We start from the raw sequence: 15,729 nt of genomic DNA, 5'->3' as shown, positions 1-15,729 counted from the left end.
CATGCTCAGTTAAGTGGTCAAGCCCCCTTTTTGTTTCAAACGTAAACAAAACCAAAAGCGTTGAATCAAAAAGAAATTTTCGCTGGCAGTCTGGGCAGTCTGGCATTGCCATTTTTGTGCAATTTTTTGTTGAATTCTGCGGGAGATTAGAGAACTTTTTATTTTTGAAGATTTCAACAAGATAAAAACAAGATTTCGGTCGAAAAGTGTGGAATCAAAAGCAGTAAAATCGGAAGGTTTTAATAATTATGGTTTGTACGCATATATATTTTGTTGAATTGTTTCTTATTTTTTGTGACAAAGTGAACTAACTTTAGAATGTCTTATTTGCAATTTTTATATCCATCAGGATATACTATAGAATTTTTATTTTAAGTTAATTTATCATAGATAATACACCTTTTTCTTTTTTCTGATGTTTTTTTTACTTCCAGACTTGCCAGTGAACTAAAATTACTGACAGATTTTTTCTTCTGCTACAATGTCAGCAGTCAACGAGACAAGTGTCTGCCTGACAGCAGCATCCGAGGAGATGCTCTTGAACAAAATCATGGCACGGAGCTTCAGCGGCTTCCGGCTGAACAAAATCCAAGTAAAGGGTGCAGCCAAGAAAGTCCTCATCGAAGCTTACAAAGGCCACTCAAACAAGCGCGAACTACAGCAGCAACTGAAGGTCACCGATGAGTGGTTCCTCTACTTCACAGGGAAGTACCCTTCGGTCAAGAACATCCTTGTTGATGGAAAGCACGGCAAGTCGAGCCACGAACGCAAAAGTTGCTCTACCCAGGAGGCGCAGCTGTGGCACGAAAATCTGCTCAAGTACATTCGACCGAGTGTGGAAGAGGAGACGCTGGACAAGAGCAGGGTCTTCTTGGGCACGGTCAACAACTTTCTGTTCAGGGACAGGATTGGCAAGTACGTTTTGCGCGGCATGAGAGACTTGGATGACTTTGAACAGGCCAAGTCAAGAAGGTCGGACGAGAACCTTGCTTGCATTACCACATTCAATGCTGAAGGGAAAATGGCTCCTTTGCTGCTCAGCTTCAAATCAAACAGAATTTCACCAATATTCAAGCACAGCATGCCCAAAGAATGGTAAATCAAATAATTTAAAATTTGTTATTTCTCGCTCTTAAAGCAGAATATGAGAAATCAATTAGTGAAAACATTAAATAATTTAAGATTCGAATGAAAATTAAAAGCAAAAATATTGAATTTAAAATTTAAAGTCATTAATTTTAAAATTTGAAATTTACCACTGGATGATCATAATTCTTAAAATTTAATTTTCAATGTTTTCAAACCCAGAAACTTTTTGTCAAAATCAAATCCATCACTTTTTGTAAAAAAAAAAAAATCAAGATTATGTAGTAAAATATGTGTGCGAGCTGATATTTCAATTTGTCAAAGACGTTTACTTGGTCTTGTATTAATGAGATTTTTTCTTTATTTGTTAACAGGAGCACCGAGTGCAACACTAGTGGCTGGGCGGACACAAATGCGCTCATCTCTTTCATGAACAAATTTGCCTTTTGGCTCAAAAAGTCTGAAATCCAGCTGCCGGTCATTCTGGTTCTCATCATGGAAAATCTCTACATGCACATAGACGTCACAAACTTCTGCGAGAAAAACGGAATCATCCTGTGCTGTCTCCCAAAAAACATCTTCCAAACCATCGTGCCGGACGAAACCACTCTGAACGTCCTCTCCAGGATTAAGAGCAGCTGGAAACTGCTCGAGTCGGTCACCAGACCAAACTTTTCCAACAACTACGCAGAAATTCTCAACAATATTCCCGAATCGGTCTTTACAGAAACTTTTAAACTGTGTGGCTTGTTTCCCCTGAAAAGGGAAAATTTAGACCTTTCGAGGTGCGACCCTGAGAGCTACAGCAATCAACTGACCAAAGCTGAGCAGACGCTGGACGATTTGGAGAAAGTTTTGCCCCAGAGGACCCTGCTGCAGTTTCAGAGTTGCTACCCGTACAGAGTTTGGCTCAATCACAGCCAGAATACGTCACTTTTCCAGGCGTGGGTCAAACTGAAGAAAAAGGCCAGAGGAATTAATCAAAATGATCTTGATGACATGGTAGGTTTTATTAGATGAAAATAGTTTTTCACTTCCAAATTTTAGTAATTTTTTTGATAAAATGTATTTATTTGCTTTAGTCTTTATTTTTTTTTAAGGCAAAAAGTAGTAGGATGAAGTTTATTTTTTTAAATCTCTAAAGTAATGTGTTGAAACCTTTTTTTTCAAATTTTAAATGAAGTGGAATCCGATTTTTAAAAAAAGCACTGCTAAAAAACTGCTTTCTTATGATTTTTTAAATCTCTGGTTTTTAATTTTTTTTTCAGTATGACGAAGAGTATTCGGATGAAATACCAGAGTGTGCTGAGCTTGATTTGTCTCTCAGCCCACCATCCCCAGAGCAAGTAGAGGCTGAAATGGCTGAAATTCAGAAAGAACCGGAACCTGATCCTCTCGAAAGCCAATCTGAATCTCCGCCGATCACCGAGTCGGACGAAGCTGTGGCCAACATTCAGCAACTTGATACCGACGACGTCCACGACACAATCGCCATTGCCTTGGCCAACATGGGCGAGATGGAGTTCAGTGTTAACAAAGGAAAAAGAAACTCTGAAGAAGAGGAATCGTCTGTGCCGCTGAAAATTACCAGAAGGTCTTTGCATAACCGAACAGAGGGACACGGCGTCATCACCAGCCTCATGCAGAACAAAAGTCCCATCAGCAAACTGCACATTCCCTCCATGCCCTTGAACCCGAGCACACCCAGGGCCGCCTGTAAAATAATAACCTCCGAACTGGCCGAAGCGAGTGTGGACCGCAGAGTGGCCGCAGGTGTCAGTTTCAGAGCCAAAGTGCCAGATTCTGTTTTGGCGGCGCTCAGAAACAATACCAATCCGAATGTTCCCAAACGAAAAAGAGGCCATATCAGCGAATGATTACAATTATTAAATTTTTTGTATCATTCAAATGTTTATCGAATTAGTTCACGATGACATAATGCATTTAGGAGATTTTCAAAAGTCTAATAAAAGCAAGTTGAGTGATTTTAAATAATATTTTATTTTTATGAATCAGTTTTACATTTACGGTTAAAACATGAATTTGTATGGGAGAGAGTTTAAATGTGCGAAACTTAATTTCTATTGTTTCATGACATTGTTTGTATTTGACAAGCTCACAATTTGCCAGAATGTACTTTAAAAAACAAACTACTAATTATATAAATAATTATTTCCAACGAGCCGCTACAATGAACTCTTACAAAAGGCAAACATTTATAATCTATAATTTTGCTTCCAACTCTATATTTGAACACATGTTATGATGCTTATTTAACTGGAGAGATACAGCAGAGAATATTATATAGTAGTTTGAAAACACATGCAGAGCACTCTCTAAGAATAAGATAATTACAATATCAAGATGTAATGAGCATTAAAATTGATACGAGCGCAAGTGTACATACAAGAGTTAGTCAAACATTTAATGCACGCAGTCCATTAGAGGCATTTATTATTTATTTTAAGAGTTGTGGCCTAAAAGAATATTAGTTTTTGGTACTTCTTTATCATAAAATTTTCAGTTTCATGAGTTATTAAAAATACAAATGGAGGAGTTTGAAGATTCTTGCTTGCTGGTTAGAACTCCACAGTTTTGGTTGCTTATGCAACATTATCATCCTTGTTGAGACTCTTCATCTGAAAATAATCAACATTTTTTTAGTGAAATGAGAACATTCATAAAGATCCAAATAGCTTTGTGAGATATTTAAGTATTCAATTTGAGCTTTGCAGTGATAAAATGAGACCTAGCCGTGACCAAAAGACTATACTACTGTGGCGAGATATAAAAATTTAAAAATCTCATACACTGCAGAGGAATGTACGTTTTAATTGCTTCAGGTTCAGTGACGGCCACAAATTTTGTCTCGTCATCCTGAATATATTCCAACGCAATTAATTAGGCTCGTTTTGATTAAATTGATATAATTGTAAGTAATTATAAAAAATTTCAAAAACCAACCTCTTTCTCCTCAACCCTGACTGGGCTGTACTCGGTGTCTCCGGCGTTTCGGCTGGTTGGGGCAGGAGCGGCCAGGCAGTGCTTGTAAATCAGGGCGGCGGCGATGCCTCCGAGGATGGGGCCGAACCAGTACACCTGACGAGTCATTTCGTAATTAATATTCCATCAATTCTATTGAGAGGCTTTTTGTGGCACCCTTTGTTCAGAGATTATTACTCATTTAAAAAAAGAACAAAAGCCATAGACGAGCGTTCAAGTTGCTCTTTTTTGTTATCGCAATCAGCGGGTGTGGTTGAAAGGCAAAAAGTGTAGCCACTTAAAGAAAGAAGAATAATGTTTTCAACTTACCCACTGGTTGTCCCAGATTCCTGACACAACAGCAGAGCCAAAGGTACGGGCAGGGTTGATGCTCGAGCCAGTGTAGTTGATCTAAAATATCATTAATTAAAATAAATAACATTTCTTTATGAAAATTTAAAATTGTAAAAAATTGAAAGTAAACAATGAATTAATAATTTATGTGCATGAATTTATAAATTACTCCAATAAGTTCAATATAAAATGATAAAAAATTTAACAAATTGACCAAACGATTTTCAGTAAATGACATAAAATGAATTTTTAATTTACAAATAATTTATTAAAATTATTATTTGCAATGCAGCTTGGAAAATTTTAAATAAAAATAAAATGCATATATTTACAACTGTATGGTATATAAAGGATTAAGATGTATGTAAATGATAAATTAAATAATAAAATTGAACTTACAGCAGAGAAGTGGCAAGCGGCGACGGCAAGACCGATAGCCAGGGGAGCAGATCCCTTCACGTCGTCACGGTGGGGGTCGCACACACCAAAGATGACGAAGAGCAGCAGGAAGCCGAGGAAGAATTCCATGCCAAAGCCCTGCAGGACGTCCAGGTGCTTGTGCACGGTGGTCATGCCCAGGTTGCCGCCCAGGTTCTCCGGAGTCAGGGCCTGTCATACAACAAAGTTATTAATGTTCAGCAGACTGAGCTTAATGAAAAATGAAATAAGCAAAAGAGAAAAAAATATATAAAAATAATCAATAAAATGAAAATCTTTTTAAAATTTTTAAAATATTAAGCAAAAAAATTACCCTGAGAATGAGGGAGCCAATGGTGGATCCGGCACACTGGACAAGGATGTACAAAATACCCTTGATGATGGTGATGTTGTTGGTCACCATCATGGCGATGGTCACGGCAGGGTTAATGTGGCCGCCGCTCACATGGCACACCACCTAAAATCAAAATTTAATTAGCGCGCTTGTTTCTTTCCATTTGAAAAGGGTAGAATAAAACTGGTAATAAACTGGTTCGTCAACTTTTAATAACCGCGGGTTCAATTTAATTATTCATTATTATTACGTTTAACACTTTCAAATGATTTATAGTGATTCTCCGAAGTATAAATGACAATTATTTATGCTAATTACCCACATGAAGGCATAAGAAAAGAAAAGAGTTTCTATTGACTTGAAGTGCCGTCAATAAAGGCAAGGGAGTCGCAAGATTGTGAAACACTGTGAAGGTCTCTGTCATAAATTGAATTACAGACGAGAGCGGTCACAGATCAATAGAGGCGCGCGTTAATTAAACAGAGACGCATTAAAGACCGGACGAGTTTTATGTATTGTAGGAGGTACTTGAAAGTTAATTCCATTTTATTTCTTCCTTTCTTTGCAAACTAAGGTGCGCGCATAACTTTGACGCAAGCGATACATTTTCACGTTGATAAGGAAAATTTGCTCTTTTGGTAATAAAATTTTAAATTCTGTGCCTCGAGTTTTGTTTCATAATTTATGTTCTTAAATGAACTCATTTTATGCGGGTTGTTGTTGACTTTTGCGGTTGAAAAGGGGGTATTTATCGCCGATCGTATATTTTAATACAGGCAGCGGTGAACTCGGCGGCGGCGCTGATAATGAGAGAAATGCCACATGCATAGGTTAAATAATGGAGAGGCGTTATCGCGCGGCCGACGCCGCGACCACCGGGCTCAAAATGTGTGGGAAAGTGGGAAAATTATCTGTCAACTTGAACGACAACTGCCAGGGGTTACCTAGCAGTCGTTGGAATTATTTTTGATAAGAAAGGAAATGCTAAAAAACGTCAAAGCGAATTTAAAATTTTCTATCGAAAGTAAATTTCTTAAATTGTTTGAATTTTTTTTTTCTGATTTCAATTTTTAATGACAACAAGGGAATAATTAATAACATTATTTTATATCATTTATTTTGCGGTCTAGAAAATTCTCCACATCGATATTATTTCCATCACGCTGATTGCGAGTGCACTGAAGTGATTTTTTACAACTCTGTTTGTTTGCGGCGAGACACATTTTATTATTTTCCTGTCGCGAAAGACAGTCGTCACATATTATTTGCTTTTCGCATTACGTCTCTGTTCTCACCTATTTTTGCAACAAAACAAGTGAATCACCCGCGAGAAATCCGAGGATATCAAAATAAAGAGCTTAAGATAACGAGCGGCCTGCGTTATTCGGATTACTAAAAAAGGCGAAATCGAAAAAGAGATTAAAATCGTGCATAGTGAAATGAGAACGCAAAATATTTGATTGCTCTAGCTTTTGGTTTGGCATTTCCAGGAACACTGCGGTTTGTGCACCGGAAAAGCCGATTTTCGGAATTTCAAATTGAGGCCACAAATTGAAACATGGCGACGGGAAACGTAAAACTTTTGCGGTGTCAACAACGACTTTGGAAAGAAGCCGTTTGTTTGTTTTGTCTAAAGACCTTAGAAAATTCAAGGCAAAATCTAATTCTGCATGGATCATATAATTGTTGATAAGAATATTAAGGAAGCTCAATGCCAAAATGATAAAAAACAGACAAACAATAAAACTATTTCAATTTAGAATGAATCTAAAAAGCTGCCTACAGAGCTGTAAATCGTTTTGGGTGGTCCGCAGAAATCGACCTTTTTGTAAACCACGCAGTCATTAGAAAATTGATTGTTTGGGTACACAAAGGATTAATTAACAGTAGATAGTTAACCCAATTTTTAACCTTTAAAGCAACATAGAAAATTCCCTTGAGACTCTCTGATAGGTTTGTAAGTAACGAATCAAACAATATTCAAGATGTTATTTTGAATAAAAATTTTAAAATTTTCCATAAAAAAAGATAATAGAAATCATAGAAATTGTAAGATTGAAAGTTATTTTAAATTTTAAATTTGGGGAAGCTACGTACCTGGACGACTGAGGCGAGCACAAGACCGAAGGTGAGAGAGATCAGGAGGTTGCTTGAGGAGCCGGTCTCGTTCAGCGTGACCACGGAAGCGCAGCCGAGCAAGTTGAGGAACAAGTTGCCGATGAACTCGGCGAGAAGGGGTCGCCAAATGGCGCGACGACCCTTGGCGATCACCTCGGACCATCCCAGGCGTTCCTTTATCCACGACATTCTGCAAAAAAGGACGAGAAATCGGTTGGTCAGTCACGTATTTGAATTCAACATAGTTGGCGCTGGACAATGTGAAAGCATAAAAATCAAATTGAGCAAGTTCGATTTGCATTTTGTTGTCTCAGGTTGAATGACACTTGGCAGAATCTATCTTTGTTATGCAAATTTATTTTGAATTACACAATGAATTATGGAGCGTTTATCGTTCAATGCAAGGATTAAACTTTTTAATAATTTATTCCAAGAATGATTTTTGTATTCACTCAAGAGTTAAGAAACTACTGAAATCATCGCAGACAAGATAAAAAGTAGGACACTTAGGATTCATATGTATGTATATAATTGCCTCAAAGAAGATAGGGCGGCACTTTTTTTGAGAGCGCACTCTGGGAATTAAGCCCTCATCTTGTGCCGCGACTGCATTTCGTGCGCAGTGCCCCACAAATGCTGCAGAGCACACAATATTGTCTCAAGTGGTACTTGTTGTATCTCACAATTAGTAATTACGAGAGTGTTTGGACGGCGCTGCCTCAAGAATGGGGGCTTCGCGGTCGCGGCTGCCGCGAGGGAAATTACATTGTAGGCGTCTCAATTGGACACCCTCATAGTAAACAAAAGCAATCCACAATAACTGGCGTGCGTTCATAAATTTTGTAATTTTATTTGACAGCGGTTGTTGAGAGAGAAATGAAACATTAACTCTTGATTCGGCCAAATATGTGCCGAGTCGTGATATATATCGGTTTGGTCATGCTGGAATTTTATAATTTTATCAAAATTTTGACATATTATTAATAAATTAAAATTAGAATTCAATTTCTTTTCACAGCATTGAAGAAAAGAATTATTTGCGCAAGTTATTCACGTCAATGAAATTGCATTTGCACGCATTATAGTGATTTCAGGGAAGAATGTATTAAATAATTAAACTCGAGCTGTAAAATTTAAAATTCAATAAAAGAATAAAATAATTAAAATAATTATATAATATTAAAATTATATTATTACAAATAATATCAGTAATTAGAAAAAAATTGTCAAATGACAGTTAAATGACAAAAAATGTAGTTTAACATAATATAAAATATAAACTAAATATATAATGTTTTTTCTTTTCTAAGTATTTTAAATCTAGTCTCAGTCTGCACAATACTAAATTAAACAAAAAAATTAAAAAGGCCACTTTTGTAAGAACGGGTATATTTGATATCATTAAGTGCACTTAAATTTTTTATCTCCTTTAAATTATGGTGCTCCAAATCTCATCTGTCTCTCTCACGCTTTTTCAGTCTGACGTGATTCTGGTTTGTGTAAAATTTCTAATGAAATCCAACACCCCTAACGTTTCTCTTACTCATGCGAGGCCAACTGGGGACTAGATGAAGGGAGCCCCTTTGTTCTGATTTCGGACAAAACGGAAACGCGGTGGTCCATCTCGTATTCGGCCAGTCATTCAAACCAGAGGACCCCTCTGTGTTAGTTTATGGCGAGGCACCACGTGCATCAAATTATTATCGGTGGTCGGTGCACACTTCCTGATTCTCCGGAGACAATTAGTGTGGCGAAATCTCCGAGGAAAACGCTTTATTTTTATAATTGACACCGTTTTCCAGAACTCAATAAAGACGATCACGATTTTGGTCACAGAGAGTCCAAATTGTACACGGTTTTTCGTTAAACAATTAAAAAAAATTAAAGGCTATTGACACTCTGTGAAGTTATATAATATTTAATATTTTTATATTTCTAATATATTGATAGGACAAATTAAATTAAAAAATGCCCTCACTTTTAGATAACAATAACAAATTACTTTGGCAACACTATTTGAAATATATAATTAATCAGAAAATGGAGCTGTCAGACTGGGAAACAATAAATTTAGTTCGAGAGGTTCAACGACTGTTGCCAGAAATGATTCATAATATGAAACTTGGGCGGCCTCAGCAGCAGCAGCAGCCTGTGGCTTTTTTTTACCGATTCGCACAGATTATAACCCACTCCTAAAGTTGACGAGCCGCTTTTCAAACAAGTTGCCATTTAAGCGAATTAAATGATGCGTAATATTACTTTTTGCTAAGTGAATATATATTTTATGGTATCGAAGACTCCGAATTAAATTTATTTACGATGTAGCCAGTGGCGGGCAAAAAATGTGCTGCTGATATTCATCGGCACTCTTTATTATTTCCACTGCAATTACGCCCGGTCTACCGCGCCAACAATTGATTCCATCATTCTGCTTTGTTATTTGTTTCCTCTGTCCTCTTATCGCTCGTGCAAATGTACATTTTTCCCTGCTGCAGGCATGCGTTCGCCGAAATAAGAGGCAATAAATTTTTCGACGGAATTTACCATCCTATGATGCAACGTGCGGTACACGCGCTCTCATAAAAATCGTAAAAGTTTTACACCGCGTCTGCCACGTTGTCTATTGTTTTGCAACAATCAAGCAAACATAAACACAAAGCAATAAAAATTCATTCATAAATTTTTCTAATCTAACAAAATTTTAAGATTTTTAGTAACTAGTGTGTAATTTTGGTGTTCCAGTTCTTTTCTTATCGATTTTAATTTTATTAAAATGTAACATGAAATTACATGTTACAAAAGTTTTTCAAACTTATAAAATAATTGATATTCAGTATTTAAACTATACATAATAATTTAAAAGAATTATAATTTTTTATTTATTTAAATTTAATAAATATAATTTTTTAAACTTTTTTTTATAATTCCATATTTTACTTTTGTAAACAAATTAAAAATTATGTTAAAAAACTACTTATTTTTTTATTCAATATATATGATGATCAGATCATTAGTATGTTATATCTTTGCAATACATTTCAATCTACAATTTTTCTAAAAGACCGATCGTAATCATTAATAAAATATATTGTCCCCACAGATTAAAAAATGAAGTATGTAGAATTATAAAAAAAATCACTTCATTATGAACTTCAAATAAAATTTTTGTATTTATAAGCTCTAAGCAGGTATTGATTTGGACCACTCTAAACAGTCCAAACTCTTTTAGTGATGACTGAAAGAAACACCACCCCTACCCCTTCCGTTTCGTTCCGCAACAATCAAACAAACCTCTCTTCGTCTGTCTAAATCAAAAGAGACAATGCATTTATTTTTAGTCCCACTCTTAAGATTCCCTCTGTTGTGAAAAATGGATGTGTTCCAAGATCGAAGTGGCCGCCGGCGTGTCGCGGGTGAAAACAACACAAATTATATGAGTGCCCGTTTATATTTGTTTGTTTATTGTGCCGCGGTCAGTTGGATTACACGCTTGGGATTCGGGGGCGTCCGCTGAAATTTCGGGGGCCACACCTTGTTGCTGCCCTCGATTTTTTTATTATTCGTTTTTTGTTCCGCGCGTGATGCATTCCGGGCAGCACGCCCTACACAAAGTTGAACTACGCATTTCCTCCGCGTGCAACACAAGCATGATGAGATATAAATTCGAGAGAGTGGCCACCAATGAGTGATGGATGATTTAATCCATTCGCGGAGAACCAATCTACTAATTGAAGCGACGGACGCTTTTGTAATGGGATAGCAGAGAGATGCACTCATCTCTATTTGCGAAATTTAATGAGAGAGAAAATAAAGAATGGGTAGGCGAGCAATGTCTTTGTGCTGATTGTGAGTGACGGATTACGCCATCTCTGAAAATCGTTAAGTTAAAAAACGTTAATGATGATTATTATTGTTTATACTAAGTGGCAAAAATTATTTTATCTCTTGTTATAATTTATAAGAAGAGCCAATACGACTTTTTAAATACAATTATAACGTTAAAACTCGAAGTTAGATGAATTTATTCTCAAACCATTTCCTAGCTAGCTTCAATACACGAGTATTTATTAATAATTCAGAACTTGATTATTAAATTAAAATGTTAAATATCATTGTCAGAAAAAAATTATGGCTTGTGAAAGAATAATTGACAATTTAACACCTTATGTAATTTTTTTAAATAAAATATAAGTAAAAGTTTTAATATTGTAAATTATTTTAAAATTAAATTAATATTGATTTTTTTTAAATGTTTATTAATTGTACCAGCATTCAATAGATTGATCAAGACAGCCTACGCGTGAAGGCACCGCTGCCAGATTCCGCTCTATTTCGCGCGCTTGGCTGAAAATGCGACCAATTTGCAACACGATTAGCTCGGATTTATCACTGAAAACGTTTGTTTCGATGGTTCAATTAATTACTGCGGCGCGCCCGTCTGGCTTAACTCTCACTTGTTTGCCAAGCAGCGGCACAGTGACACCGTGAGCCGATAAATACTCGCAATCACACCTGTGCACTCGACAAGAACCTTAAGATTGTGGTTCTAGCACTACTTTTCGATTACATGTAATACATAATTTTTTATTGCAAACTGACAGAAAAAGAAATTAAAAACAAACATTAAATTGTTGAGTTGAAAAAGAAAACAAAATTTTCTTCCAATTTTAACTGGTTTGTTCTTTCTTTTTTAAATTTTTTAGCGTGTGCAAAAAAGAGACCGTAAAAATTCATCATGTTTTTAATTAAAAACACCCATGCTGCTATTAAAGCTTTTTCGCACAATAATAAAACCGCTCGAGCGGTCTTTGGCCTCTTATTCTTCTTTCTCATGTGGCCGAGAGGGTGCGACGTGACCGTAAAACAGCACCCAGTCTGAAACGCACGTTTTTTGCCTACGTTGAGCGATACCAATAAATAGCGCACCTTTGTGTCTATTCGGCGCTGGCTGGCATTTTGACAAATCCCTCTTTTATCGTCTTAATGACCCCTCTCGAAATCCTCGAACGTGCTCTCTTTCGAAAGCGTCGTGGCACAAAAAGAAAACGAAGCAGAAAAAATCAAAATCGTGCACCGTGTTCGAGGGAAAAAACGGCGTAATTTGGTTCACTTTAAATTGCCCCGGAATATCACTGTCACGGTTCAATGTCAAGGAAACGACGCGCAACCGACATACAACAACATGATGGCGGACAACAAAAATGATAATTAATATCAGCCGAGCTGGGGGAAAAGCAAAAAAGATATCTAAATATATATACACGGTCCGTGCCAGACACACTGTTCCCCGAAACTTGGCACAAGATGTTTTGAAAATTATATTTTACAATGCTCTAAATCACTTATGGTCATTAGAGATTCGTTGTATAATTGCATAAAAATTACATCACGATTTCTATCTAAATGCATTTTTATAAAGAGTCGTGTAGAGAAAATTGCATTCAGACATGCGAAGAAGAAAACAAACAAAGAAATGGGAATTAAGAAGAGATGGGAACTTGGAGATGAATGAAGAAATCGTTTGCTTCGAGCTCCGGGCGAGGTTAAAGAGAATTGGGAATTCACACATATTACGAAAATTACATAATGAGGATAATATTATAAATAAATATATAGATTTTCCTCGTAGTTCAAAAACAACGCGAGATCTGTAATCGGCGTGAATCACTTTGGTGCAATAAAAAGCTGCACAAACAAGAGTTGACGTCGTCTGTACATATTTCCGAGAAGCGGCCGAAAACCAGTGGTGCCGCAAGAAGTTCCGAATAATTTTTCATTATTTGCAAACCTGCGGGCAGCTTTTGCATTTGGTATTCCCCGCTGTGACTGTGCACACTGTGTTGCATTAATACTTTTTGTGGACGAATTTTATTTTTTGCTTTCGAAATGAACAGGAGAGAGGCAGCAGGTGGTAATTCGAGGAGGAAAAGTTGCGAGAAGTGGAGCCAACAGAGAGTGATGCGTTCACCGACAGGTAAACAACAGGATGAAACAATAATAAAATAGCTGCACACACCCTTTGTGCTCGCACGTTAGGTAATAAGTATAGAGCCAAAGAATGACGCAATTAATAAAAGTCGCGCAGCAAATAAGAGAAATAATAAAACACAAGTTGTATACAATCTGTAACAGCAGGTGCGTGGCACGAGTGATTAAACACACAAGGGGAAAATATTACATTTAAAATCTCTTCAAAGTCATAAAGAGAATGGAAAAATATATGGATGCCTTGTAAATATGAAATTTTCTGTCAATTATTATTGGAATTTACAAATCAGTGAATTTTATTATAAAAATTCATGATCAAAAATTAATTTAATTTGAATTTTATATAATTTTACACTTGTTGAGATTTTAAAGATCTAATGTAGTAAGGAGTTTACTTCTAATTTTTAACGTTGTAACGATTTGCAAAACTAAAGATTAAGTCAAATTCCCATCTTTTTCTGACAATAAAATTTCTTAAAAATATGTTAATTGTTGGTGGCAGTGAAAGAGATTTTTATGTTTTCCTTATAGGATCAAAGTCAAAAGCCTTGGATTTCAAATTGGCATTACTGGCATTAGTTGTGGTCCTTGAAGCTTGGAGAAGTTGCGAGGTTTCTGTTTATAGACGCGCTATAGGAATTTTGTTTTGTATAACAAACAATTCACTTTTCTTTTGATCATTTTTACTATGCAAATAAAAACAGGCATTCAGGGCAAATGTTTGCTTTTTAAATGAAATTGAGGTCGAAAGTATGCTGGAATGCGGACCGATAAAAAGGTCCTATTTTAAAACAAACTTTATCAAAGCATAATAATTTTTCTGATCTGCGTGATAAAATCGGTGTGAAAAAAACAAACACCGGTTTTAATGCGAGTGCCCAAAAACTATGCGCTCATCAAGATCCAAATTATGCAGGATGCAGCGGAGTATAGTAGTAAAAAAAAACTAAACACCTGCTTTTTACGATCATTCGAGAATTTCTTAAGAGCGAGCGCGGCTTAAATTCACCCCACGCCAACAACGGAGATAATCCTTTTAAAAACAAGGAATGGCAAGCGAAAATCAGATTATCTTATTATAGTGTTCTACAAACAAACAAAACGAAAGCCATTAGGCGAAAAAAAAAGAATAAGAGATTCGTGCGATTCTGCTCAAGTCGCGGCTCACTTGTTGCGCGGCGGAAACTCGACTTTTCCACGCACTCCGCCTGATCTGCTCTGATTTTTCGAGTGTGTGTGTGCATGACGAATTGTCAATCGGAGCGGCGACGCTTTTAAGTTTTTTTCTTCTTTCAAACGAAGAAGAAGATCAGGTGTGGAGCTTAACCGACAGCCGAAAAAAAAAAACAGACTAGTGCAAGAGCCAACTATTTAAAATAATGATTTTATTTAAGAAGTCGTTGACTTAAATATTTCGAGTTCATAATTTCGGCTGTAGTGAGAGTTTTAAGATTTTTTTATTCTAACTAAAATTTATGTCCATTTTTTTCAATATCAGACGACGATGTTCAAAAAGTAAAAAAAAAAAATCTTGAACTTTAAATTAATTTCCGCTTACGTATCAGAAATTTAATTAAAAGTTTATGACCAATATATTTAAGCAATTTTTGTTTCTCAACTAAACAGTTAAGTCCTTATCAATTTACTATTTGCCTTTTAGGTTTTCCTCTCTCAAAATAATCAAATTTAAAATTAATTTCTTTTTATTACTTTAAATCAAGCCAATTTAGAAAAAATGAGGTACTCACTTTTGATTTGTGTTCGGAGTAGTCGTTTTGCGTGCTGATAATGCCAAAGCACTGGCTTGTTAGATGAAACCACCGGCGGCACTGAGGGTTCCTTGCTACGCGAACGACCGACAGACACCAATTTGTCCCTTTGCAGGCCGACTCGCCGCTGTTATATAGCTCCCCCTCCCAACGCCAAGCTATAGTAAGCGCTTCGCCGGAGCATCCTCCGACGTTCGCCATTCACCAATCGTCGCGTTTTTCCAGTTCCTGGCCGCGTCATTTTCCAGGAAATGCCAACACCCGACGCGAAAATTGCGGCTGAGATTTACCCAAACAATCACGAGCTTTTCAATCTTTCCTAATTTTTTTATTCAAATCATATAATAATACATTCTAGACCAGTTTGTAAAAAGGTGATTCACGAAACTGAGTCATCTAATTATCACAAAAATTGCAGCCTGTTTCGGAAGTTAATGTTAATTGGCAAATTAAGTCTTTAACATCATTCCCTTATTTTGGATTTTTACTGGAATTAACTGTGTGAATATCTTCATTTTTTTAAATAACAAAATTTGTAACTTAATCTGCAGCTTATTCATTTAACTTAATTTGTTTCTTGAACAGTTGAAGCCATAAAAATCGTTTGCATAAACCACTACGATTTAACCGCTTTTTCGCCTTGGCCTTCCAATGTCAGCT

General features: G+C 36.3%; 2 protein-coding genes across 2 annotated transcripts; one reads left to right on the top strand and one right to left on the bottom strand.

Moving 5' to 3' along the window:
* The first annotated feature begins 22 nt into the window (after nucleotides 1-22).
* LOC132200010 (uncharacterized) lies at nucleotides 23-3,102 on the top strand. The gene is made up of 4 exons (XM_059625167.1): nucleotides 23-251; nucleotides 435-1,095; nucleotides 1,461-2,088; nucleotides 2,355-3,102. Exons 2-4 carry the CDS (start codon nucleotides 482-484, stop codon nucleotides 2,961-2,963), a joined length of 1,851 nt encoding a protein of 616 aa, XP_059481150.1. The 5' UTR covers nucleotides 23-251; nucleotides 435-481; the 3' UTR covers nucleotides 2,964-3,102.
* LOC132200013 (aquaporin AQPAe.a-like) lies at nucleotides 3,069-15,177 on the bottom strand. The gene is made up of 7 exons (XM_059625169.1): nucleotides 15,049-15,177; nucleotides 7,292-7,502; nucleotides 5,174-5,317; nucleotides 4,822-5,031; nucleotides 4,399-4,479; nucleotides 4,051-4,185; nucleotides 3,069-3,725 (listed from the first exon to the last, which is right to left on the bottom strand). Exons 2-7 carry the CDS (start codon nucleotides 7,499-7,501, stop codon nucleotides 3,690-3,692), a joined length of 816 nt encoding a protein of 271 aa, XP_059481152.1. The 5' UTR covers nucleotide 7,502; nucleotides 15,049-15,177; the 3' UTR covers nucleotides 3,069-3,689.
* Nucleotides 15,178-15,729: the final 552 nt, after the last annotated feature.

This window comes from Neocloeon triangulifer, unplaced genomic scaffold (genome assembly GCF_031216515.1).
Source record: "Neocloeon triangulifer isolate White Clay Creek 2 clone unplaced genomic scaffold, ASM3121651v1 ptg000014l, whole genome shotgun sequence".
In the NCBI taxonomy this organism is placed as follows: Eukaryota; Metazoa; Arthropoda; class Insecta; order Ephemeroptera; family Baetidae; genus Neocloeon; species Neocloeon triangulifer.
This window is presented reverse-complemented; position numbering and strand designations above follow the sequence as displayed.